Here is a 20,929-nt window from a genome sequence, read left to right on the forward strand (position 1 = left end):
TGCCACCTATCAGTGCTGCCATTCAGTGCCGCCTATCAGTATGCATTAGTGCCACCTATCAGTGCCATTCAGTGCTGCCTATCAGTGTGCATCAGTGCCGCCTATCGGTGCCAGTCAGTGCCATATATGAGTGTTGCCTTTCAGTGCCCATCAGTGATGCCTGTCAATGCCCATCATTGCCACCTACCAGTGCCTCCTCATCAGTGCAGCCTATTAGTGCACATCACTACAGCCTCATTAGCGCACATCAGTGAAGAAGAAAAATCACTTATTTACAAAATTTTATAACAAAAACTAAGAAAAAACATTTATTTTTTTACATTTCAGTGGTTTTTTGTTTGTTTAAGAAAAAATAAAAACCCCAGAGGTGATTAAATACTATCAAAATAAAGCTCTATCTGTCACAAAAAATGATAAAAATTTCATATAGGTACAGTGTTGCATGATCGCGCAATTGTCATTCAAAGTGCAACAGTGCTGAAAGCTGGAAATTGGCCTGGGCAGGAAGGGGGTATAAGTGCCCTGTAGGCAAGTGGTTATGGTAAAAAAAAACCTTTCAATATGCATCCACCCCCACCCCCTCCCCCATCCCTATACTCACCTGAGCCTGATCTCAATCTAGTGATGTCCATGAGAGCAGCAGCTCATTGGCTCAGAGATTGCAACCTTGAGCCATTGCTCCTGCTACTGTGAGTGGGGGCGGGGATGAGCAGTTCTCTGTGTCCTTGGACATACAGAGCTGGCTTGGGAGTGAGCACACATGTGTACCCCCTAAGCAAGCGCTTGTTATGTGGGCACTTTGCGAGCAGAGCAGCCAGGAGTGTCGCCAGGAGAACCGAGAAGAGGAGAATTTGGGTTGCTCTGAAAAACCATTGCACAGAGTAGATAAAACATGTTTGTTGTTTTTAAAAAAATAGAAAATGATCTTTTCCAATCATTTTAATCATAGCCTTAAATGTGAATGTTGAGCCAGGTTTGTGTGCACCTTCAGTTATTTATAATTACAATACTTCCAACTTCTATAAAGTAAACTCTTGTGCGTTAAAGAGGCATCTTTTAAGTAGAGGAACAACGGGAACCTTTCTTATCTTGAGTTTCTAAGAGAACTAATAATAGCTGCAGTGATGGCCCCTTTGTTAGCTGATCTCACTCTATGGCAGGCATGTCCAATCAGTCACTGCTCTTGTCTTCTGCCTGGGCTGTGTTGTTTTTTCCAGAGTTCACGATTACCTAGAAGTCCATCAGCTGCTCTGCTTTGACAGCAAACCCAAAAAGTGACAGCTGCTCATGTCTATAAGGCTGCTTTCACACAGCTCTGTTGAAAAAAAGGGTTAAAAACGCATATGCATTTTTGTTGGGTCTTTGCCACATTTCCGTTTGACATCAGCATGCACCTGTAAAACATGGACATGTGACTCAACATGCATTTTGATGCTTTTCAATGCATTTTAATGGAGAGGTGCATTTTTGGTATCAATTTGAATACGCATCAAAAATGTAACCTGCAATGCTTTTAAAAATGCAACTGACCTGCAATTGAGTGGTATAAAGAGTTCAATAGGATTTAATGGTCATCCATTTTTCTTCCGCTTTTTGTAGTGCAAAAACAGAAGAAAATTGGTGTGAAAGGGCCCTAACTATCAAGTGACAGGTACATTTGAATGGGGCAGTTCACAGGAAGGGAAATGTTCCCAGTAACTAAATCCAGCTAGCTGGCATTGAAAACTTAACATTTAGAGATTTTTATTGCATATACAGTATTTGAAAATCAGTATAATGCCATACTGCCATGATAAGGTACTTCTGTAAATTGTGGTCCCTACTCGTATATCTAAACACCCAAACTGGTACATATATAGTCTCAAAAATCAGGGAAAAGGGAATTGGGAAATGCTGGGGAACCCAAGTACAGTGTCTAAAAGTGGAGGTGCCACCAGAATGTCTGGAAGGGTGCTACCTAATCAATATTCAAAAACAAAAAGGGAAGAAATAAAGCTGCACACCTAAAAGGCTAACCTCATGGTAATTTTATTATGCACCATAAATAGTTATAAGCCATCGGAGACATGACAATCCTGCATGACAGAGGACTTTACCCCCCCAAGATATCAAGAGGGGACCCTCAAGGATGGACTGAGGATAGAATTGGTCCACTGGGACTGACCTGACCCAACCCTTGACACAACCCACCCCACCAACCCTATCAACCCCCCAACACCCCAACACCCCCACAAGAAACCCCTCCCTTAGATGGAGGACCCTCCCGTTCTGCCACCCCCCTCACAAAGGAGAAAGAGGAACTGAGGAAGATAATACCAGCCCATTGACACCCCCACCAACACCCACTAGATGGAATATGAGCCTACTAGACACATCGGGGACTCCTAGATGTGCCAACCATACAGATATTTGACACAGCTAAATGACAGACATAAATGCATAAACATATAGCATTAGTATATATGGTAATATATTGAATTGGAGGACTGGCAGCCATCCACGGGAGTGCAGACAGATTCTTTGCTGGACTTGAAAATCCCACCATTATTTCAGCCTTTATCATCACGGGCCCAGGGGTCCCATCGGACTGTGAGTATTAGCGATTTGTGATGCTACCTTAGTCATATCAGCTGTGCAGATCACAGGCTGGACTGGTTATACACGTTCATCTCACTGGTATACTCCTTCAGTATCCTCTATCACATAGACTGGCTACTGTGTACTATAGTACTGGACTCCCATTTACCAGTTGACCATCCTCACTCCATGGCTGTCATACCTTCTGTGGGGAGGGGGGGGGGGTGGAGTCCTCTGTCATGCAGGATTGTCTTGTCATGTCTCCAATGGCTTATAACTGCATAATAAAATTACCTTGAGGTTAGCCTTTTAGGTGTGCAGCCTTTTTTCTTCCTCTTTTTGTTTGTGGTACATATATAGAGCAATACATGCATAGAGTGCCGCGTTTCCTTGGAGGTGGCCAAAACCCTTTTAAAAACTCAGCACACAAGCAGGCCTGCCTCAATCAAGGCAGATGAAGACATCCTGGTGGTCTGTACCAAATGCAAAATAGTACAACCACTCTTATTCATAACTAGCATGATAGAGGTATTTGTGGGTGAGGCAATATAAAACAAGGTTGGGCCCCCTTAAAGCTAAGCCTGTCGCCAATTTTACAATTTGCTGTGTATTTGTTCCCATTACTAAACACCTGGAATTATATTGTCTGTGCACGTTCTGCTTTAAAATGACGCTGTCACTTTCTAATTCACTTAAATGGGTGTTATTCAGTCACTCTTCATCACCACATCCCTGTACTGCTGGAGCCCTCGCTGAGTGGGGCTCCGAGGCATGAGCATTTGACCTACCCTTTGTGAAAGTGTTTGGGCCTAAGCATCAATTCACCAGGTTCAAACAATGGTGGGGGAATGGGGGGGGGGTGGTGTAAGGGTTGCTACCGGGATTGGATGTTATCCTCCTGTTTTGCTCAGGAACCGGTTGACATAGGAGCTTAGCCGTGAGGGGATGTCCTTTATGGGCAAATGGAAATTGTATCTTTAAGAGCATTGGGAATAACGGGAGGTTGTGGTTTTACCTTGTCATAGCCATCAATAGTGGACAGGGAAGACATAGATTGTTTTTTTGAAAATGTATTTTGGTCTTATGCTATTTTAGAAATGTGTCAGCAAATGGTGTCTAAAGGGTAAACATACTTGCCCTGGATGTCCACCTGATCTACTTACTTTTTTTTACATTTTGGAAATTAAACTTTTAGTATCTTACAAGTTTCCACAGCTAGGCGAAACACTAACAGGAATTTGATCAAAATCCTAACCATAATAATGTATTTATATTAACTGGCTTGTATTTCAGACCTTGAAATTGACCCTGATTTCAACAGTGATGACTATGAGTATGAAGATGAAGCTAAACTTGTTATATTTCCAGATCATTTTGAAATTGCTTTACCCAACATAGAGGAACTGCCAGCACTGGTCAGTGAAAGTGTGCTGTTTGTTGAATTATGAAGTAGATTATTTTAGGAACCTCTTGTTCTTCTGTTGAGCAAAAATACTTATAAACACTATAAAATGTTGCAAGGCCCAAGGAGTGTGTGTATCCTCCTGAATGAATTCATTAAAAGTTTAGAAAATAATTGAGTTATTAAAAATAAAAAATAGGTGGTCAGCAGCTGTCAGTCAGTATAAGCCCACAATTGAAAGATCATTAAAAACTATTTTAGACATACTTGCTCCATTGCAGAATATTGAGGCAAATGAATGTCAGGGCAAACAAAAAAAAAAAACATCTCTGCAATACCTGTACATTTCCCCGTGATTTATTTCTTAGACACTGCAAGTACCAAGAATACATATTGATTTTCCAGAAATGCATTCAGCTCCCAATTCCTGCAGTGGGCTGAAAACACAGAATTTTTGTGGGCTGAAGGGTGTCAGCCCTGCCCTGTTGTCCTTGGATAAAGTAATGAATTGCAACTTTTTTTTTCTACTCTCCACAACATAAGGACTCATTGATCTATATTTTCAAGATAGGAACTGGGAGGACTAATTGAGCTTCTTGGGATAACAGATGAAATGTGAACAGCACACAAAACAGCTCTGGATTTCTGACATGATCAGTAGATATTTGTTTTGCACACATTGAACAGATATAACCGAACATTTCCAATAGCAAGTATTTCACATGGATAATCTATTTGTTAAAAAGTGATCATTACATCAATGGGTAGAAGCATCCTAGTAACGAAGTTAAAAACATAAGATATAATTTTTTTAATGTGAATATTACTTTTTTCCAAGTTCTATTTTTCTTGCCTCTTTGTACAGGTTACTATCGCCTGCGATGCTGTTCTAAATTCCAAGTCTCCATATAGAAAGTTGGAACAAGAGTCATGGGAAGAAGAATTAAAAGTGTCAAAGTTTGCAAATAATCTTGTACAAATAGACAATGGAGTGAAGATTCCACCAAGGTGAGTTATGTCTAAAGTTTATATCACATTATCCAAGCTTGCTGACCATTGATCATTGTGGCCAAAATTCTCTTCCAACCAGCTCTATTGAAATGATAACAGAGGCTGATGAGAAAAGCTCAGGACCAATGCCCATGTTCAGAAGTCTACACTACCAACTTAATGGTGCACAGACAATGCATCCGTAGTCTATTCGTGTTTACTGTTGCTGACCCATATTAACCACACATGACATGAATGCATTAGTTAGCAAAGTACTGTAGATGTATGTATAATTAGGCAGAGTCTGTTCAGACCAAAAGTTGCTGAATTTCTTATTGATAATCTGGCAATGTTCTAAACTTGTCTAAACGAGTGGGGTCACTGGTCTCATATGGTGTACATACAGTGGTGTATTTAGGTTTTGTGCTGCCCTAGGAAACACAAAAATTCCCCTCCGCAGAGAGAACCTGACATTGACCAACAACATCACTGCCCCCCTGCTTCCACTACCACTGTCCCCCTTACACCAGCCCCCATGGCAAGAGAGAGAGACACTAACCTTCACAGCTCTGGACATCCCCGGGAATCAGAGTCAGGCTGTGCATACACAGTCATGAAACCCGCAGCCTCTTTCGGAACCCGCCAAGTCCCTGTGCTGCACGTGTCCCTTCTTCCATCCCTTCTTCCGAGGGGCAGTGCTGCCCCCCCCCCCCCTGAAAAGTGCCACCCTAGGCAAATGCCTTGTTTGCCTTGTGGTAAATACACCCCTGTGTACATATGCTGATCAGAACCATCAGCCACGTACTGAGCTTTATTGCAAGTGATTGAATAAGGTTACAATTCTACTCTACTCAGGGATATTGTGTCTTTACAAAAATAATGTTATGCACTAAACAGCTTCTAAAACACTGTATGTGAACAAATGTAGACCACAAATTTTTAACTTTCTGCAGTGGCTGGAAGTGTTCAAAATGTGAACTTCGAGAGAACTTGTGGCTAAACCTGACAGATGGCTCCGTGTTGTGTGGACGGTGGTTCTGCTCAGGCAGTGGAGGGAATGGTCACGCGTTGGAGCACCACAAGCAAATGGGCTATCCATTGGCTGTTAGGCTTGGATCAATTACGCCTGATGGAGCAGGTATATGACCGTTTCCTGTAAATATATGAACGTATTCCCTAAGATTGATATCAAGGTTGGTTAAGGGTATTGTCCACTTGTGTGATAAGATTGGCTACTGGTACCACATTTGCTGTAAGGTAATCATAGTGCAGCTGCATATGTATTGATTATAATTTTTGGTGTTTTGTGGATTCAAAGTAATCTCATAATTGCAGAAATATGAAGACCACCTTTGTAACCTCCTGAAAATTCTGTTGTGCTGTTCCACTGGCTTTAGTATTTTAAGTTGCTGCCTAGAACAAGTATGCAGGCCAAGAAAGTCTTATTTAAGTTTGTGTCAAAGATCAGCATTCTCCAGCAATTTCATGAGAACTCATCAGTGGCATCCTTTGTGTTCCTTTCATAGCAGGTTTGTTTTAATGCACTTTTATATGACTAGGATAGCAGCCTGCCACATGTATTTACTATTATATTGACCACATGCCTAGAAAGCATACTTTACGTTTCCTAAAAGAAAGTGGGGCCACAGCCTTATAACTCCTTTTTTGAAAAAAGTACTTCACTAAGTTGTCTCTGGCGCTGGGTCATCTGGCCCTCAAAGTTTATCTCTACTGAAGAAGTGTTGCGCCTGCTATTGTTGATTTCTGCTTCTAAAAATACCAGTTCCCTGGCTTAGGCAATGGCCAGATAAACCTGTATTTTTCTATGCAGTATCAAGTAGCTGGTTCACTTATTGCTTACCCCCTCCCTCATTTTCCAATATTTGCCTTTGATTCACATCCCTTCTACTCTATTTGCATTACAGAGCTCCATCAAAATGCCGCATGCAAGTTCCAGATCAGTGCTGGGCGGCGCTTACAGAGCGTTTAGAATTTACTCCTGCCCATATGTGATCTTGTTCTGCTCCAGTACCCAGAATGCATGGTGTTAGTAAGAGGAGAGAGTCAAGTGGTTCCTCATATTTAGAAGTACCAGTTATTTCACTGTTGTTGTTAAACAAGCCAGTGGGGTAGCAAATATTAAGTGGGTGCAGTATAAAAAGTAGGGGAAGGAGCACCTTTAAAGTGAAAGGGGCTGAACTTTGCTGCTTTGTCCTTTATTGGCCAAGTACAGATTAATTTCCAGTTCTCACCAAGTCACTGACATTACAGATATAAAGTTCTGATTTTACTCCCTCCAGTGGGTGAATGTTGTGGTGTAAGAGTGAATTATACTTTTTGCCATGAGTCAGTTTAACAGTTCAGGGGGAATCAAATGAAACCCCCCCCCCCCACACACACGAACAGCGCTGAGGCTGTCAATCTACCATCACCAATCTGTCACCATTTTTCTCTTGGTGTCAGGAAAACCTGTCAGAAGTGACAGCAGAGGAACGAAGCAGCAGACAGAAATGACAACTGAGTGGTCTGGATTGAGTACACACTATAGAGGGATATGCTTTGTTCACATTTCATGTTTGAGGTTTACAACCACTTTAGCCCTTGAAAAAAATGATAAAATGCAATCCATCATTCAGGAGTCACAGGGATGTAATTCTATCAAGATTAGTAGGGGGAACTCCTGTAGGTACTTGCCATTGTCGAGCCTGACAAGCAGAGGGCTAACACTCGCTATGACAGGTTGCCTTACTAACCAGTAGGACTAATGGCAGTGCTTCGAAGCTGTAATGGGTATGTTCCTGACTGCCCTATGTTTTTTTTAAATAGATTTTCTTTAAATACTCTGCACACTGCTAAGACATTATGTTACAAACCGTTACATGCAATTGTAAATTTGTGCATCTCAGATTCTCAGCATTATCTGAGATACAATTTAATTGTATGCATTTTTTTCTTTGCAGATGTGTATTCATTTGATGAAGAAGAAGCTGTTGTGGATCCCCACCTTGCCAAACACCTTGCACATTTTGGCATCGATATGTTACAGATGCAGGGGGTAACTATCAGTACTGTTGTTTTTTTTTTTTTGTTTCTTTACGTCTGACTTTTCCTAACTTCTGTCTGACTTCACCTTATATATGATATGAACTTTACATTCTGGTTATGGACTTGCTGTCCATTTTAACAGTAATACTGCCTTTTTATCTGGAGAAAGGTAGGGCTAGCCTTTGTTCTTGAGATGTGGAAATTACACTATAAAATCTAAAGTTTCTTCTTCATAAAAAATTAATTATCCTTTAAATGTATGTTACGATCAGTTCAAAAGCACGAACAGGCATGGGATATTGAAAGCAGGCACCAAAATGTGCTGAGATACTCTATAAAGCACTTCAGGAGTCCCAAAATCCATGGCACTTGATTATTCAATTTTGGACCAGCTACCATAGTTATGTGTGCAAGTCTCCCTCCTGTCTCTTGCACTTCAAAACTAACCAGTAAGGCTAGATATCATAGCTTCAGGCTAATAATGAGCTTCCCTAGGTGGTTGTGTGTGGAGGGGTTGCTTTTGACCACATGGGCTGGACTTTCAATATTCTTTGCCTGTTTAACACTTACAGTACATATAAGATGACCATAAGGTCATTTGAAATGCTGTTGTTGAAAAAAGCTTCCCTCACCTTGGGCAGGTATAAATGTGGTTGCTGCTAGTTATACTGGCAATAGACTTCTTAAAGTGGAACTTCACTCCTCTTCATTTTTTGGGGGGAACGGTGGGGGCTGTTTCATTTTTTTTTTTCTTTTCACTTTTTACCTGTGGCCTCACTGCCACTTTTCTGAGGGGTCCTGCAACCCACTGGGAGACTCTGGTTACATCTCCCAGGAGACAGCCGAAGCCCATTCTTAGTGGCTGGCAGGTGTGGCTAGATGCATCATTGGGGGCTGGTATGTCTGAACCTGGGGGCCAAGATGAATAAAAAGGCAGACGTCCCAATACTTTTGGTAATATAGTGTATGTCTGACAAAATTAAAGAGGAACACCTACCGGAAACAGCCTGTTTTGTACACCCTACAGAAGGGCAAAATCCTTTTTCAGGCAAAATCTTTTCTTTAATTCATTCTCGGTATATTCCCTTAAAAGGCAAATGATTTGGATTGTCTTCATTCTCCACCCTCTGCTAAATACCACATAATAGTATGTTGAAAATCAGCGGGTGAGATACTGAAGATCTGACCATGATCTATTAGGGCCCATTCACACTTGTCTGTTTTTTTAGGAGATGCATTTCATATTGAAACCAATGAAAATCAAAGCATAAGTTGATGCACAGTTTAATTGATTTCAAGGAAAAATGCATCTGCTAAAACAACAATTATGACCAGGCTCTTAGACATGCTGGTTGTCTGAGAGCTGTAAGGTTTGAAAGGAAGGAAATCTTCTAGATTCCAATGTAAGCAGAAAAGCAATTTTGGGTTCAGTTCTTCTTCACACTAGTATATTAGTAAAGGTATTTAATGTAGACTTCGGATTCTTCCTATTAATGCAGACGTTCAGGAGTAAAACTCTACAAAAATAAATAAATAAACATTGTAGATGTGTTGATGCTGTATGTGCTTATTTGAAATGTTTTGATTTGTATCTGAATGGTGGCTTGTTGTTGGTAGACAGAGAAAGGCGTTTTGGATACTGAAGTTAAACCAAGGATCAGCGAGTGGGAAATCATCCAAGAGACTGGACTGAAGTTGAAGCCGATGTTTGGCTCCGGCTATACTGGTATTAAGAACCAGGGGAACAGCTCTTACCTCAGCACTGTGATGCAGGTTATCTTCAGCATACCAGAATTCCAGAGGGCGTAAGTGTCATCATTACTTCCTCCATAGATATGTGTGCAATCAAATTCCCACCATAAAAATAAACCAGAGGCTCATGAGCTGAGCATTTCTAGAAGAATAACCGGTCTACTGTACAAACTATCTATGCTAGAAAACAAGTAAAAACCAGTAAAAAGAAGCATCTATGGACTACCAATTATCAACGAAAAGTCTGATAATAGTTCTCTGTATTAGCAGTTGGATATTGAATGTCTGTTATTGTAGATGCATTCATAAATGGTATGATGGGAATATGTGAGTTTGACACCTATGATGAATGCCATATCTCCGGTTTTGGCCAGATTTGAATAGACAAAACAAATCAAAAAGCAGCGCTCGTAGGATGGAACACACCCTGGATTAAATAACGGGATCTGAGCGCGGTTGCTCTGGCTCTGAATGTCCTCCAACCACCAGATACAATATATACAATTATAGGAAGAGCCAGCAACTCCAAAATCCATATGAATACTTTATTCGTTACATAGGAGTGACATGAAACACAAACTGACGCATTTCTGCAAATAGCCTTGCTCACAATATCAGCATGCTGTGAACAAGGCTATTTGCCGAAACGCATCAGTTTTTATGTCATTCTTATGTAAGAAATAAAGTCTTCGTATGGGTTTTGGAGTTGTGGACTCTTCCTATCATTTTATAAATTGGCCAGGTTTGAACTTCTTTGTAGTTGGTCATATCTCTTTCAGTGAGGGCTACCTAAAAAATAATGTGGAAAAAGATATACCCTAAGACTTATTTACTAAAGGCGTTTAGAATGTTCATGCAGTAAATTGGGTTAAGATTCACTTCAATTACCACATCATGTCAAGAGCAAATTCCTGTTTTTTCCTATTTCGTCCGCACTTGACTGAATAATTGAAGTGAATATCGAGTTTATAAATTTATGCGGAATGAAGAGAATGAGGAGATGTTTGTCGCAGCTCACTGGAAATGTGTTGGCATTCAAATTGCGACTTTTATTCTGACTTCTAGCAATTTAGTACCACTGGCACTTATTTAGGGGTGGTGTGGTATGCCTACTAAATAGCAAGTTTTAAGTGAGTTGTCACTTCCAGTCTAAAGAGGCCCTCTTAGTTTACAGAGATTTGGTTTTATGTGGAACTCTGAGAGACAATTCTTTTTGTTTTTTTGTATTATTTTTACTTTAAAATGGGTAATGGGCTAACTTCAGCATCCTGTAATCCAACCTGTGTTATCCTTCTTTTATATATGTAGCTAATTGATCAATTAAAGTAGATCTATTACCGAATGACCTTTGCTTTGCTAAAGGACTCTGTATAAACAACTTTTCATTTTTTTCCACTGAGATGTAAAAAAAGACAAATGTCAATCCTTTTTTTTTTTCATCTCAAAGACCTCTTTCAACAATTTCCTTTATGCATGCACTCACTCTGTACTGGCTGCACATCATTACTGTGGGCTATCTTCCTGATGTGCATTGTGTGTCAGTATGGCTGCTTCTAGTCCTCCACCAGGAGTGGGTGTGGCAGTGACAATGCAGGGGGACATTTGGGAGACAGTTGTCACACTATAATGGGAATTGCCTGAACAAAGACTTTTTTTTTAGCAGGATCGCCAGGTATTTTTTATTGAAAGCTGCAGGTTTAGAACTAGTGAAAACAACTTTTGAAATGACATCAACATGTTAACGCGTCTATACAATTTTTATGATATGGGTTAGAGCTACTTTGATAAAAACATTGAGTTCTTCCTCTAGACCTGTTTTTATTGACATTGGTAGATAGTTAGATGCGGCAGGCAACTATGAGATCTGTTTACTTCTAACATGATTACTAAGTTTCACCTCCTGCTATTACTGTTGCCATACCATTTCATGTGGCATGCGTGTTAATAAAGCATCTTCTCATTTGCTATAGAAAAACTAAATGATTGAGCATCATTAAAATATTTCAGAATGCTGAAAAAGCTGTAACTGATCCTAAACATTAGTTTTGTGTAACTATATACCAAGATTAAGATGAAGGAAGGGTTTTTGGTATTGGAGAAGACACTACACCCACTCTTCGCTGTTTAGGCTCAGTTTCTGCCATGTTATTTATGTTCATCACAGTGTAACTAGAGGAATAGTCACACTACTGAAAGCTGACGTTGGTAAAAATATGACTGTAGACTGACATAAAGAAATAGTGTAACCTTAGGATGGCTGACCTACCATGAGGAGAAGCTTGGCAATGAAATATAGTATACAGTTGCAGAAAACCATCTTGAACCAGCATATGCTGAATGTCTCAAACCAGATTTCTGATCTTTTCATTGCTGCAGATCTAATAGATGGAAATTAGAATGTTACTAAATCCAGGACCCTGCATTCACTATATCTAATCTCCCACAGTACACAGAACATGGAAATGCAATTATTTTGGTAAATATAAACTGCTAAATACCTTTTCTCATCAGCAGTTAGAGCGGTCTTGTAACTTCTATCAGTGTCCAGCCAAGCACATGTAAAGCTTGTAGGAGGAGTTTTCATTCTGCCGTATAAGGATCACGTGCACTCTTCCAAGAAAAAAAAAAACCTCTCTAGCAATACACACCAAATTGGGCATGTGCAGAGTGACTCCACACGATATGTCTTATTAGGAGATAAGAGGGGGCACTGGAAGAAGGGGAGGATTAGAGAAGTCAGGATCAAACATTCTTTTTACACAATGCAGAAGATTAACCCCTTAGGTTTCACAGTGAGCATAACAAGCATGCTTTACTGCATATGCAGACTAATTTTACAGTTGTGGGTTTAGTAACACTTTAATTCTTCTTTGCACTATCTTGAACTATCTTCTATTGGTTGTTGGTGATGCCTTGATCTCCTTCTGACAGTCATGATTTTTCATGACACTGAGTATCTTGAGCAGGCTTTTGTGTGTATTAGATACATTACCATAGTGCAGAATACATAAGCAGAAGCAGATTATTATAATTATTTGTAGCTGTGTGTTTATAATGTGCAGCGGGTTGTTCAGACTTGTGATGACATGCCATGATTTCATGATGCTGTTTGGAGCATTAACTGTAATACATTATATAGTAATGGTTGCCATACAGTGGCTAGCCAGAGTCCTGTTGCTCCAACTCCCTTACTTTGCCATGAGGCTTTTTTTCAGTTCCTGAATATGCCTGCACTTTAGGTCTGCTTCCTCCATTCACAGAAGCTATACTACAGCTTCTATGAATGAAACAGGATCTATTAATGAAGGAGGCGGTTCTTTAAATCAGGCATTTGTCCTCTATTCATAGACCACACTTTAACTACTTCAGCTCTCACACTTGTACCCCCCTATGTGAACCAATGCAATTTTTGCATTTCTGATATAAACCTGTTTATTTGGCAATCATTTTGTCATTACTTAAGATAACAAAGTAATAAAAAGTAGACAAAAAAGTGTAGAACCAGTGTAATGACCAGTGTTTGTGTCGAACAAAACATAAACAGTCTAAACGTTATTTTATAATTAGTCCTGTTTAAAATGACACTGAAATTATGATTATGGGACAAAGCATTGTAAAGTGTTTTACAGGTGAAAGAGAGTGTTTTTTTTTGTTTTGTATTTTTTTTTAAATTTGCAATTTTTTAATGTTAGGCCTCGTTCACACCTAGGGTGCTTCGGGGCCATGCACCCATACCCACACAGATGTCACATTGGAAGCAGCAGCAGTGTCTGCAGCCACTGCATTTAAATTGACAGCTATGGGACATCTTGCACAAGGATTCATGGACTACTCCGCCCCCACACAGGGCACAAATGCATACACTCCATGTGAACGAGGCCTAGCACTAAAAAAATAAAAAAAACAAAACATCTAAAATGAAAAAGTTTAAATATTAGTAGTTAATAAAATTGGAATAAACAAAATTAGCAGGAAGTTAATTGGGGGTGATTAGGGCAAACCAGTGGTTAATATGAGGTTAAATAGAGACTTGTGTTATAAAAAAAATGATTTTATTACTTGTCTGGTTGCTTAAAGTGGTATTAAACCCAAAAGCAAACCGTTATTATATTGCAGCTTATCAAGTCTTACACGTAATGGCTGCATTAGTTTACCTTTTTTAGGCTTTTTTATATTTTCATTTAGTGGTCCAGCCAGAAAGTCTGTTGTTTTTCAGCAGAACAAGCTCTCCTGCAAATATAGTAGTTAGAGTGTTGAGACAAACCATTTACCACTGGCAGGGTGCTTTCTATAATCCGGTTTTATTAGGTGTTCTTGCATGGCAAGACCACTTACTGTTATCTCACATATATATTCTTATTATATCCAAATTTACCACCCTAACTCCTCCCACAGTTTTTACACTACATAGACAGTAATATACCAAAACGTGCAGATTGTTCCCGATTGGTGTGCTATTACTTTGTGGAACATTTCACCGAATGGTTCACAAAATATCGGCATTTTTGTGGTAAAATTGGTCCCATAGGAATGAATGGCGGAATGTTCAAAACTAGAGTGGGAGCTGACAAAAGCTAGAGTGTGAGCTGAAAAATCAGGACATGATTTCTAAACTGCCATCACTCCCTCATTTTCAAGCCCACCTACACAAATTTCATATTAAAACGTTCAGCTATCCCTGCTGCCACTAAAAATGTCCATGGCTAAGCCATAGTCCTGATAGTTTTAACAACATGACCATTTGTTTGCAACTCACGCCGCCCATTGACATTCATTGAAACTCCACTCTAGCCACCTCAAATTTGAAGGGCAATTTCTAAACTGCGACTGTGCCTTAATTTTTAATATTTCAGAGACATACTATGCATCAGAATGTAGGTCTGGGTCTTGTGATTCTCACAATATAAAGCTTTTCGGTGTAGGATTTATCATTTTTAAACTACAACCGTTTGAAGATGGCAACCGCCAGTGAAGTGAGCAAGTTGGAGCAGTTTGTTTTTAACCGCTCTTCTCTGCCCTTGCTGTAGAGTGAGTTGCATGAGTTTTTAACCCACTCCATAAAGTTACTCTGCCCAGTCCAACCTTTTCACAGTTACTCCAGCCACTCCACCCAGTTACTCCGCCCACTCCAGTTGTAGACTACTGGTGGAGGCAAGAACACTTCACACAATTTCCCCAGAAATTGTAGCTTTTCTAGTTCATATATATCCTTTATCCAAAAGGAACACAACTTGTTGCTGTAACTGCAGTGTGAGCTGGAGTTTAGCTTCAGTTTGTTATTATATCTAAATCTGCTAGTACATCTAGTACTCCCCCCAGAAGCTGGACTGGACATGCTACACATGTCTTGCCTACTTTGGAAATTTTTTAGCCATGTCCAGTGTTCTCAAATTAATAATATACCTTTTCACAAATCTTGACATAATGTTTAGTAACCCATAGCAGCTAATGAGAATTAAACATTCACAGTTTACATATTGCCACTACATGACTGTAAATTCATAGTGTGACACCCCCCCCTCTGGCTGTATATAAATAAGGCCTCGGGAGCTGAACGTGCCTGGCAACCTATCATAACAGATGACTTGGACTAGATATGAACCTCTAAATGATAAACATTTGACAGAACTGCAAGCCCCAGCTCTCTGTGAAATATATGGTGAAGTTGAGAATGGAATCCATTTGCACATCCCTTTACAATATAAAGGGAGAGTGTACAATTACAAAGCATCCTCTGTTTGGACAAAGTGGAGAGGTGGTGCAGTGACGTCAAGCTCTCTACCTCGTTCAATCAGAGAACACTTTGCATTCATTCAGAAAATGCAAACCATTCTCTTAGTGGTACTCATACTCATATGGTCAACCTCCTGTGTTCACAATGCATCAGGCCAGCCGCTCAGCACAGGAGCTGGAAGCAAGTCAAGATCACTGGAGTAGTGATGTAAGTGATTTCCAACTTCCAGGGAGGAATGGCCAGGTATGGTGTATATACTGTACATAGTTATATTGGTCCAAGCTGGATGTAAAAATGTACCATATTTGGAATTTATTTTTAATGAGTAAACTCTCTATGGGAAATTAAATATTGTATCTTCCTGAATCGATCAACTTGTAAGGATCAGTCTTGTTGAAAAGAATTGGCATCTGCCTGTTTTATACCATGCTGATTGACTCAAATCCTTCCAACAACTACAACTTGAGCTATCTCTCCAATGATCAGTTTTTTTGTTCTTGATCTTTTGAACTCCACTATGCTCTCAGTAGTCAACAAAAATTTACGGATATTACTCTTCCTAAACCTGGAATTATTCTCACTCATCGCTCATTCTCAGTGTGAAAAAAGGTCATATCTAAAATATATATAATGCCCTGCCTGCCAGATCTCACAACTCACTGTTACTATCAAGTTAAGAAACGTGGGTAAGGGACCTAGGCCTACTTAGAGAGAAGCAGTGGCTTGAAGCATTGCAGAGAATAGCTTAGTTGTCAGTATCTCCCTTCTTCAGAACTCCCTCCTTCAGTGATTCAGAACATAGAGAACATCAGGAGCGGACTGACAACTCATGGGGCCCCTGGGCAATAGGAAATCATGGGGCCCCTGTGTCCTCGCCCACACTCAAACCACACCCAAAAAAGCCTATGAAAAGTACCGGGGGCATCTCATGGGGCCCCTTACTGACCCCAAGCCCTCGGGCAGTGCCCGAATGCCTAAATGGTCAGTCTGCCCCTGGGGAACATATTGGAATCCTTTAGAAAATGTATCACTTTTCTCATAGAGACTCCCTGTTGTGTCCTAGTTGTACCTCAGGACAGGGGGATCTTCATTCTGGACAATGCATTGCACCTTTTATTTTTCTACTGAGCCAAAGAATGGGTATCCTAGGGATTTTGAGACTTCCCTTTGATGACCTTTCACCAGGAAGTATCAGTAACCAGAACCTTGTACTGAACCAGGAAAACCATAGTACAATATTGGCTAGATCATCAGCCCTTTACACAGTTGCCCTGTTTTGTTTTCTACTTGTACTTTTTGCTGTAAAACAAACTTTGTAAAAAACACAAGGACCTTGTTCTCAAATCAAAAATTCTTAAAGTGCTTCTAAAGGCAGAATTTTTTTTACTTTAATGCATTCTCTGCATTAAAGTGATTCTAAAGGTTTATTTTTTTAAAAGAAACCTGCTGTGTGCAGTGGTTTTGTACAGAGCAGCCTGAATCCTCCTCTTCCCAGGTCTCCCGCAGGCTCTCCTGTCCCCTCCCTCCTGTCGGATGCCCCCACAGCAAGCAGCTTGCTATGGGGGCACCCACTACTCCGTGTGTCCCTCTCTCTTATTGGCTCACTGGCTGTGATTGACAGCAGTGGGAGTCAATGGCTTCCGTTTCTGTCTCAGCCAATTAGAATAGGGAGTCCCGGGATAGCCAAGACTTCGGTGCACATCGCTAGATCAAAAGGGTGCTTAGGTGAGTATTGCGGGGGGGGGGGGGGGGGGGCTGGGGGGAATACTGCACACAGAAGACTTTTTGCCTTAATGCGTAGAATGCATGAAGGTAAAAAACCTTGAGCCTTTAGAAGCACTTTAAGATAGAAAAACGTTCAGTGATCAGCATCCCCCCAGTCCACTCTTTTATACTTACCTGAGCCTGATCTTAATCCAGCTCTGTGCCCGAGAGCAGTGGCTCTCTCTCCTCACTGGCCATGGAGGCAGTGGTGGGAGACATTGGCTTCTGCTGCTGTCAATCGTAGCCTGTGAGGAGGTAGAGGGGGCAAGGCAAGCAGCTTATGGAAACATCCAGGTTTTCTTTTTTCTTCTTTTTTTTTTTTTTTTAAATAAAGAGGAGTATTAAAAAATATTTTCAAGTACAGAAATACATTTAAAGTGAAAAACTGGTATATGTTTTCTAGACTGGGTGTATATATCATAAATATGTAATTATTTCCAACCTGCTTCTTAGGAACAGTCGATGGTTTGATCTTCTGTTACATTCTTCCAGATTCCTTGCAAAGAAATCTCCCTCTGCATTGCCTTAAGAACCTTGCTTAACCTTGGGATGAGCAACACTGTCTTTTGGCCAAACTATTCCTATGATGCAGCAGGGTAGAAGTGATACCAAAGAACTCTCACCCACAGCTGACTTGCTTGCATATATAAACCAGTTATGTATGATAACTTCTTCAGTACACACAACGCATTATTATGATGTCTGTGGAGTTAAATTGGAAATAATTTTATGTATTTTAATTGCTGTCCTTCAATGTATACAGTATATGCTCCAGTATATGTAATCACTTGTATGACGGATTGAAAATGGAATAGCAAAGTGTGCATTTAAAGTGATATTAAAGGTAATTAAAAAAAACAAACAAACATGTTATACTTACCTGCTCTGTGCAGTGGTTTTACACAGAGCGGCCCCAATCCTCTTCTTGGGTCCCCCGATGGCGCTCCTGGCCCTTTCTTCTGCCAATTGCCTCCAGAGCATACTGGGGGCACCCAAGCAGGCTAACTTCATTCACACACACAGCCGCAGATTGGCCCCACCCCCTAACTCTCCTCATTGGCTCACTGGCTGTGATTGACAGCAGTGGGAGCCAATAGCTGCATCTGCTGTCTCAGCCAATGAGGAAGAAGAGTCCCCAGAGAGCTGAGATGCTTGATCGAGATAGGGTTCAGTATAAGGCCTAGTACACACTATAAGAAAATTTTCCTTGATGTCTCACAGACGGTCGAATCTGAGGATGGTGCTCCTTTTTTGTTGTTGGTTATTGTTTCTGATCACGTGCCGTCTTTTGTATCCAATCTCTTACAAAAACTATATGAAAATGATACACATTAAACGAAAAACAATAGTTCTGTTTACATAGATGAAACATTTTGGAGTTTGTCCCTTTGGAAATTTTTGTTTGGAAAGTCTGAATTGAATGTCGAAAGTTGTGTACACACTATAAGAAAATCAAACGATTGTGCCTCGTGCAGAATTTCTCATCCGATTGTAGTGTGTACCCCACTTAAGAATGGGGGGGGGGAGAGACTGCTGCACACAGGTTTTTTATCTTCATGCAGAGAATGCATGAAGGTAAAAAACCTTGAGCCTTTACAACCACTTTAAATAAGTGATTGTCCAATTTCTCATTTTGTTAATGTTTGTTTCATTTTTTCAGTTACGTAGGGAGCTTAACACGGATATTTGACTATGCTCCTCTGGACCCAACTCAAGACTTCAACACACAGATGTAGGTACCTGCTGGATCCTCCTTTATTGTTTTTCTTACAGTTTGAACAGTTATTTTTTTTTTTTTTTTTTGGGTATAGGACTCTGGGCCCTGGACAAATTGATGTGGGATCGAAGGAAGGGCAACTATGTGTTGGGAAACAGGGTTTCTGATAATGGGGTTCTACCAGCCCTTCTCTATGGGGCCTAGGTCCCCTGCAATTCACAGCGGGTGGCATGGTGGGGCTTTTTACTTTGGGGCACCTAAGTAATCTCCATTTTGCAGCAATTACAAAAACTTTCCTGAGCCTTGTTTGCTCAGCCCTTGTTTTTCGGGCATGGGCGGAATAGTTCTTGTGCTGCAGTTAACGGCAATTACATTAAGGTCCCAGCCTGCTGGACTTTAATTTGATTGTCAGAACCACGGCACAAGGATTACTCACTGTGCCTGAAAGTCATCATATAGTCAGATTCTTTCTCCTGGCCCCCAGCTGAGCAAATGGTGTCCAGGAACGTTTTTTGTAATTGCCGCAGGCAGAAGATTACTTAAGTGCACCAAACTAAACAGCAATCCACATTAGGATTGCTCTTCAGGGGATGCTTGACAGGAGGCAAGGAGGTGTTCTATCACCTCCTTACCACCTGTTTAAACCCTGCACCAGTTTACTGCAACTGTGTGTTGTGCACACGGTTTTGGGCAGCCCCATTCAGTTGACTGGGCCGTGTTCGGTGGACGTTATTGACTACTGAACTCAACAGCAGGGACAATTTTTGTTGTGCTGTGATACAAAGCATTTCGGCTGCAGCACGTGTACACCCCTCTCTGCTGCCTTTTAAATGGAACGGCTGGGTGGGGGTAAAAACGTATCGCATTATGTTGCCTGCTTCTCACCTGTTTTAACCCCTAAAAACCCACATCACTGTGCTGCAGCTATGTGCATTAAAGCGCAGCCCAATTCAGTTGCTGGTCTCAACCCAAGCATGGCTATATCTTGTGTTAGACATTGTGTTCAGCATAGAAGCTCACCTTTTTACCAACTTAAAATCTATTAAAAATGCTGCATGTTTAACAATATTTAAACATAAATTATCTAGCACTTCCACACACAGATTACATGCACATTCAGTCAAGTATATTTAGGCAAAATTTCATGAGAACTTGAGCAAAATTAAACTTCAGTTACTCATGAGATGTAACTATCGTATGAGCAATATGCACAGTAAGAAACACTCACGTGATGGAGGAGAAAAAGAAGTTTTTGGCATAAGTTACAAAGGTGGAAGACATGACTGTGTCCTTGATGTGATAGCCATAGTCAGCGCTGTGGGAGAGACTCTGGATGTTCACAAGGAGCCGGCCGGCACGTGTGAGTATCGGAAGATGGTGTCCGGAGTACACCCTGGAGCGCGACGTTGACGTCGGTGTGATAACGTGGGGAAGTCCAGCATGCAATGCGATGCATTTCGGAGCATGCGCGAGGCCGATAGAAAGCAGAAGCGTGCTCCTTTCTCAAGCATAACTTATACTTATGGCTATTCACAAGGAGCCGGCCGGCACGTGTGAGTATTGGAAGATGGTGTCCGGAATACACCCTGGAGCGCGACGTTGACGTCAGCGTGATGACGTGGGGAAGTCCAGCATGCGATGCGTTTCGGAGCATGCGCGAGGCCGATAGAAAGCAGAAGCGTGCTCTCTTCTCAAGCATAACTTATGGATGTTCACAATGGGCCGGCCGGCACGTGTGAGTATTGGAAAATGGTGTCCGGAATACACCCTGGAGCGCAATGTTGACGCCAGCGTGATAACGTGGGGAAGTCCACCATGCAATGCGATGAATTTCGGAGCATGCGCAAGGCCGATAGAAAGCAGAAGCGTGCTCCCTTCTCAAGCATGCCTTCTACTTATGGATGTTCACAAGGAGCCGGTCGTCTCCTTGTGAACATCCAGAATCTCT

At 41.0% G+C, this 20,929-nt stretch overlaps 1 protein-coding gene across 1 annotated transcript in view; it reads left to right on the top strand.

The window, feature by feature from the left end:
• USP13 (ubiquitin specific peptidase 13) overlaps positions 1 to 20,929 on the top strand; it is a 121,414-nt gene that overhangs the window by 55,568 nt on the left and 44,917 nt on the right. Inside the window, exons 4-9 of the mRNA XM_089675553.1 lie at positions 3,871 to 3,992; positions 4,845 to 4,987; positions 5,923 to 6,107; positions 7,930 to 8,024; positions 9,632 to 9,819; positions 18,925 to 18,996. Of these exons, the coding sequence (XP_089531679.1) occupies positions 3,871 to 3,992; positions 4,845 to 4,987; positions 5,923 to 6,107; positions 7,930 to 8,024; positions 9,632 to 9,819; positions 18,925 to 18,996 (805 nt within the window). The remainder of the gene's footprint in view (positions 1 to 3,870; positions 3,993 to 4,844; positions 4,988 to 5,922; positions 6,108 to 7,929; positions 8,025 to 9,631; positions 9,820 to 18,924; positions 18,997 to 20,929) is intronic.

The sequence above is a fragment of the Staurois parvus genome, unplaced genomic scaffold (genome assembly GCF_062004578.1).
Source record: "Staurois parvus isolate SC_StPar_1 unplaced genomic scaffold, SC_StPar_1.0 ptg000155l, whole genome shotgun sequence".
Taxonomy (NCBI): domain Eukaryota; kingdom Metazoa; phylum Chordata; class Amphibia; order Anura; family Ranidae; genus Staurois; species Staurois parvus.